This window comes from Pinus tabuliformis, chromosome 3_2 (genome assembly GCF_031772625.1).
Source record: "Pinus tabuliformis cultivar Carrire ecotype Pingquan chromosome 3_2, CPIR1, whole genome shotgun sequence".
Lineage (NCBI taxonomy): Eukaryota > Viridiplantae > Streptophyta > Pinopsida > Pinales > Pinaceae > Pinus > Pinus tabuliformis.
The window spans coordinates 670,884,841-670,891,657 of NC_142302.1; the positions used below are offsets into that span (position 1 = coordinate 670,884,841).

The 6,817-nt window shown below is 33.1% G+C and overlaps 1 protein-coding gene across 1 annotated transcript; it reads left to right on the forward strand.

The window, feature by feature from the left end:
• The first annotated feature begins 5,319 nt into the window (after positions 1–5,319).
• On the forward strand, positions 5,320–6,481 carry LOC149182430 (sugar transporter ERD6-like 4). The gene is made up of 6 exons (XM_089414553.1): positions 5,320–5,353; positions 5,672–5,718; positions 5,840–5,902; positions 6,025–6,084; positions 6,252–6,317; positions 6,428–6,481. The coding sequence occupies exons 1-6, from the start codon at positions 5,320–5,322 to the stop codon at positions 6,479–6,481; spliced, it is 324 nt and encodes a 107-aa protein (XP_089270679.1).
• Positions 6,482–6,817: the final 336 nt, after the last annotated feature.

A 6,817-nucleotide genomic window follows, 5' to 3' on the forward strand; every position in this document is an offset into this window, starting at 1 on the left:
TATTTATGCCAGCAACAACATCCTGATTCTAAACACATGAAAGGAGAGGCAAATGAATTTGAAAAAGGCTCTTTGTTGACCAAACAGTCTTCTTTATTCACAATAAATCAAAATCTGTTCTACCCAAAAAAATTCCTCCCTCATCTCCGAAGGTAATACTTATGTAGAAGGAAATGACCCTCAGTCTTCCCTTAACTTTTCACCTCCCCTTTTTTTTCAATATACAAATCAAAATATACAGATGCAGAACAGTTGATGTAACCGCTGACACGTAAAGGGCATAACTCCTGGAGCGCTTCATTTCCTAGGGAAATGAATAGATGCTAATGAAAAGGATAATGATTGTGTGTCATCTCTTCATGATGAAATCCGGAACAACTTCATTTTCGGAATACACAGTCAACGCGTGGAAACCCGACCGAGAATGCCTAAGGCTAGATCTTTAAACAGAACATACCCACATATATGAACTTTTTGGATCTGCTCATTTGTCTTTTACTCCTCATGTGTAGAGATAATTAGCATTAGCTTTATGATTACGAAACATATGGTAGAAATGCCTAAGAACAACTCTTGCTATCATTAAAACTTTATAAAATGATAAGGCGTAATGAAATCAAAAGGAGCGAGTGTGAAAGAATCGGCCCCTGGTTCAACCAAAGTTGTGCTGCGATCGAGTTGCAACCACACATTGCAATGGGAAATCACATGCAACATCACCCCTATCAGATTTTCCTTTGAAAATTCGGACCACATCATTTTATCGGATACACAGGAAAACACGGGAAAACCCACGGTCGGACCATAAGGCAGGACTTCAAATATTATGCACTTGGGCATATAATTATTGTCAAGTCCTCTCATCGCCCCTTCACATATCGCATGGGCTTCACTTTTGCCGACTGCTGATTACGATCAGCGATACACTCCAGACCCAAAAATATATATGATGCACTTAATAATATCGGCGGGTCCGCCATATCGTGGAACGCCTTGTGTATGGGCCTCAAGTTCCACCAATTGCGATTTGTGATTGAGGAGCAAACCCGAAAAATATATGTGCCAAGATTAATAATCCCGGCGGGTCCTGGGTATCACGGAACTTTGAAGCTTGGGCCGATGCGTGGGTTGAAATTGTCGATTGCGATATCTGATGCGACCGAAGACTTGATCGCATCGCAATTATTCATGAGAGACAGGCCTTTGCCCTTGATCAATGCAACATGCGATATGGTATGTAATGAGCCGACTAGTGATTCCAATAAGTGATAGAAGCATGCAAAATTTGTGAAGACCGAAGCAAGGCGGAAAATGTAAGATTTACGTGCATGTGGAGTGTTTTTTATTTTCTAAAGCATTACTATAGAAATAAGGATGTCGTAGAAGGTTTATGAGGATTAAATAAGTCTCGATGAAAGATATGAATGAAAGGCTAGACCGGGTTACAAATGAGTCCTGCTACAGAGGTTTATTAGGGGCCTTAACCATTAAGAATTGAAGATTTGACTCAGCACAGAGTTGAAATCCCTAGGATAAAAACAAATCATTCAGAGAGTTATCATTCAGAGAAATGAAAGAGCAAACTTCTAGGGGACCCATTCAAATTTGCTGCCAGAGTAGGTTTTAATAGGGTTGTGGTTCTGGCCACAACACGAGTATACCCTTGAAAGGTAATATGTAGTGCTTTAAGGCATTATTCATGGCCCTAGATGCCAAAAATATTTCTCTAACCTAAGCTCATAGTTTCTTCCCTAGTTCATTTATATGACCCTAGGACATATACCTTCTACTCAAATATGGTTGTTTGAGACATTCATTTTGGCCCTAAATGGCTAGAAGACTCCTCCCACTAAGCATGTTGAGGGCCCCAAGCTATATAGCCATGCTCAAAATTGATAGTGCTACCTATATACATAGTTAAAGGCAAAGGATTCCCACAATATGTCAATTGCGGTGATTCAAAGCATCAATATTAACCGAGAAGCCTATAAGATTCATTTAGGGCCTAATTTCTGGGTTTGTTCGAGCCCTTCCCATATCTAAGATCTAGAGAGTGATAATGTTTGAAATCCATAATGCTCACTAGCTCATATGCATTATATTATAAAAACAATATATTTTAGAAAAAAAATGCAACAACATAAGATGTTAAAAGATCATGATTTTTTCTTGAGTTATACAAATTTTCTATAGATATTTTTAAAGATTATTCAATTTCCCAAATTTCATCTTTTAAAACTTATTTAATTTCCCAAATTTCATCTTTTTACACCACATACAGATAAGTTGTTCATGTAACTTTAATGATTCTTATTAATCTAATCAAATATTGTTGTTTTTCCAAATTTTCACAACTAAGTGAAGAGTGTTAACACCAAGTTTTCTACAACCTAATATGAGACAAAGATATAATTGATTATATTCTTAACATGGACTTTGCACATAGTATTTAAAATATAGTAATAAAAAATATTTCAATATTAATACCAATTCTCTATTTCTATATATAAAATAATTAAATATATATAATTAATAATATTTTACTGGCCTTTATAAAAGCAAAAGGTATAATTAACCCAATATTTAATATAGAATTTAAAAGAATCACATCTTCTGAAAATAATAAACTTCTTAAAATTCGAAATTTGAAAATAATTTTTTTTTTTTTTTTAAATTAATACTTTTAAATAAATAATAATTTAACATTAAGATAAATATATATTTACAATTATTTAGATTATAGTTAAATACATATTATCAGATATTCAAGTATAATACTATTGGAAAAGATAAGGTAGCGTCTTTGAATGCAACAACATTTTATTGTCACTCTTTCTAACACTTTATTACGGAAGGATAAAATGAAATGCATCCGGCAAAGGTTGACTGTCACTAAATATTGGATCAAAATGTTTTTGATGAATTTGAGAGTGCGTTATGGTCTCAAAATGTTACGGATGTGAGCGAATTACCATGTTTTGTTGCGTACGTGTTGTCCAATGTTTGTTAATGGAAGCGGCTAATCAATCTGTTATAGGGTATTAAATGTCTGGGGAGATGTAGGTTGGATAGCCTGTTAACACGTGAATTCGGAAACTAAGCACTAAATAAAAAATAAGAATTCGTGTGTTAGTCGACTATCCAGCCTGCATCTTCCCGGACATTTAATACCCTATGGCAGACTGGTTAGTGGCTGCCCTTTGTTCATCCGCCTGTACATGGGAAGTATATAAAAAGGAATAATTAATTTAATAATTAAATTATAAAGGTAACACATTATTCAATCCATTTGGACAATCAGAACGACAACCAATTAAATAATTAAATTATAAAAGTAACACATTATTCAATGCAATCCATGTGGATATGTTCCCCTCGCGTAACCAAAAGGCTGATACTTCAACCTAAAAATGCCAGAAGCTCAATGCTGTTCTTATTACCACTGCTACTTTTCCTAACACACACCAGTAGCAGCCCTCCGGTGTAGAGAAGGAAAAAACAAAAAACCTAGAACAAGTGAATGACCAGTCTGCAGTGCTGAGATCAGGGACACATGGGCTTGCCGGCTGCGGACTTCATATCTCTGTAGCAGGGGCACTCGTCCTTGTTGCCATACTGCCTTCTGGGAATTCTACAAGTGGGGCATTCGTCCTTGTTGCCATACTGCCCGCTGGGAACACAACCGTCACATTTATTACAACAAAGATGGCAGTACTTCAAGCATCGATCTAGGCGGGCTTTAACGTTCTTGCACCTTGTACTGCATTTTTTGCCACAATCTGTCCAGAAAGAAACAAACAAAGACTCACTTGTCACATGATATACTCATGAATCTGTCTAGAAAGAAAGAAACAAAGACTCACTTGTCACATGACATATTCATGAGTGACTTAATAAAGTTTATCCATTTTTTTTTAAAAGAAGGTAAAGTTATATTATTATTGGCACAATTTTCTACTACTCATCATTTTTTTTTAAGATGAAAGAAATTTTTATATTAAAATGTCAATTTTTATTTTATATTAAAATGTCAATTTTTATTTTAGTTATTTTACATTAAAGCTTAATATCAATTAAATTGTCTTAAATATAAATTTTAAAACAAAAACAGTTTGAGATTAAAAAAGGTAAAGTTATATTATTATTCCCACAATTTTCCACTATTATACCAAGACTTTTTTTTAAGATAAAAGAATTTTTTTATATTAAAAAGTCAATTTTTATTTTAGTTATTTTACATTAAAATTTAATATCAATTGAATTGTCTCTGAGACAAAAATATTTTAAAACAAAACTTTATATTTAAAACAAAACTAGTTTAAGACAAAATAAATTTGAGACAAAAATATTTTAAGACAAAATTTTCTATTCAACACAAAAATAATTTAAGACAAATACTTTGAGAAAAAACTTTATATTTAAGACAAAAGTAGTTTGAGACAAAAACATTTTAAGACAAAACTTTATATTTAAGACAAAAACAGTGTAAGACAACATTATTTTAAGACCAAAACAATTTAAGACAATTGTTTTAAGACAAAAACAAAGACAAAAATATTTTAAGACAAAGCTTTATATTTAAGACAATGGCCACTTTAGATGAAACCTATTTAAGACAATTAACAATTAAGAGTCTGTTTTTATCTTTACATAGAATGTGTCATGTTTGGGCGTGGGGGTTATTGCTTGTCATGCAAAGGGAGGTTTGTTTTGCTTGAAGGGGAAATATTTGTGAAAATGGGTTGTCCTCACCACATAGACATGTTTCACACCCATTTCACACACTCTTACACAAGTGTCACCTTTATCCTCCCAAAGTCTATCATGGGAGCCAAACTTGCCGTAAGCTACCACAAAGATTGTTACATTAAGCGAAGTATGTGTTATGTGTTCTAGATGGTCTATGTTGTATTGTTAAGCGTTCAAGTGTGTGATCATAGTCAACTTTTATCACTATTCACATCAGTTCCATTAATCCCACACTTAGCCATATGTTTGCATGGTTAGGAATATGATAGACTTATATGATTTTTTTGAGTGCAAGCTTTTGCGATTCATAATGTTTTTTTTTTTTTTTTTTTAGATAAATCACATAGATAATTTTCTGGTCAACGCATTTTGAATCACACAATGTGGTTCATCATCAGGACTAAGATGATTTTGTGTGTGCTCGTGAATTTGCATAAACTAGTTGCTATTTTATTTCTTACTTGGCAAGAATATGATTACAAAAGTAAAGTATCCTTGCGTTGTATTTATTATATGAAGATTGGCATTGGGCTACTTCTTTTACAACAGTTGAGTGGAATCAATGGTATTATGTTTTATAGTGGTTCCATTTTTAAGTCTGCTCGTGAGTTTACCGTCAACTTCCTGTTAGAAAGTATGGTACTTGTGATCTGGATTCATATTTTTCTATTGGTAAAAACATGAAGTAATTGCAAAATATATATTGGCATCATGGACTTCTAATTTGGATGGGAGTTGAACACAGGGAATCCTTTTTGTAGCTTTATAGCCTTTCATAATTAGAGGGTTTTAATTTTTAACTGAGGACTATGATCATTCATGTGATCTTTATGGCCCTTCTATTGATTTTAATTCTTAGTGTCTATCACACACTTGCCTAAGAAAATCAATATTGATTTCAATGTTTTATCATTTAAAACAGGAATTTCATCTAGTAATGTTGCAACCCTTGGACTTGGTGTTGTTCAGGTTGCTTTCTGATCCTGGGACCCTACTAATTGCAATGCATGTTAGGAATGTTTCACTATAATAAAAGGTTTATTGTTTCTCATCTTAATCATGTGAAAGTTGTTGGATTGTTTATGTATAGGTTGTTATGACTATTGTCAGTGTTGTGTTGATTGACAAAGCTAGTAGACATCTCCTTCTTATGGTGAGTAAACAACCTATTTAGAAGAGGATCTTTTAACTCAGTCAATTCAAATTTTTTAGATATGACATGATGAGTGTTGTTCAGTTTAAATATCTCACATAAATTTTTAATGATTTCAACAGATCTCCTCTGCAGGGATGGCTGTTTGTCTTTTCCTGGTTGGCCTTGCCTTTTATTTAAAAGTAATCAAACTCTCACAATGCTATCTCTCTGTTACTAGTATGATGAATAGAATCATAATAGATTCTCATCAACTTATTAGAAAATGGGCTTTGACATAATTCTATAATAATCTTTGGAAGATTGAAATGCTAAAGATGAGTTCTTGGTGTATCGTAACATCATCTAGAGCCACCTAGCAGGAGAGTCACATCTTGTAACATTCACAAGTATTTTGGCAGTCACAAGTTTGTTGGTAAGCTCCACATTCAGTTGGTAAATAACTTATTGAAATTTACATTATTACATTGATGTCTTTGTTATGTTGAAGTTTTGTATAATTGCACTTGTGTTTTCTTTGTACAGGTTTACATTGTCTCTTTCTCCTTTGGGATTGGAGCTGTCCTCTCGGTATACTAACATAAGATTTTGAAATTTTCTGCTAGAGATATAATCCACCTCTCTTTGCACCTTTTGGGACAATTTCTAGTTTTAGTAAGTTAAAGATATGGTATGCATGATTATAGTTTTTGTAAAGATTATAGATCATGTGTGAGGTTTTTTTTGTTTGTTTTTTTTTTTTTTAAATCAATGGCTATAAATGTAGTTTTCAGGACTTCCATAACTCTTCACTTAATTCTTTAAAGTGTGCTAGCTCAATGGAAGAGAAAGGAGGTTGGTGGTGCGATTCCACTATGCGCTAATATGAATTAATCAACGACTTTGTAGTTTATTTTCAATTAAATGTTTTTTATA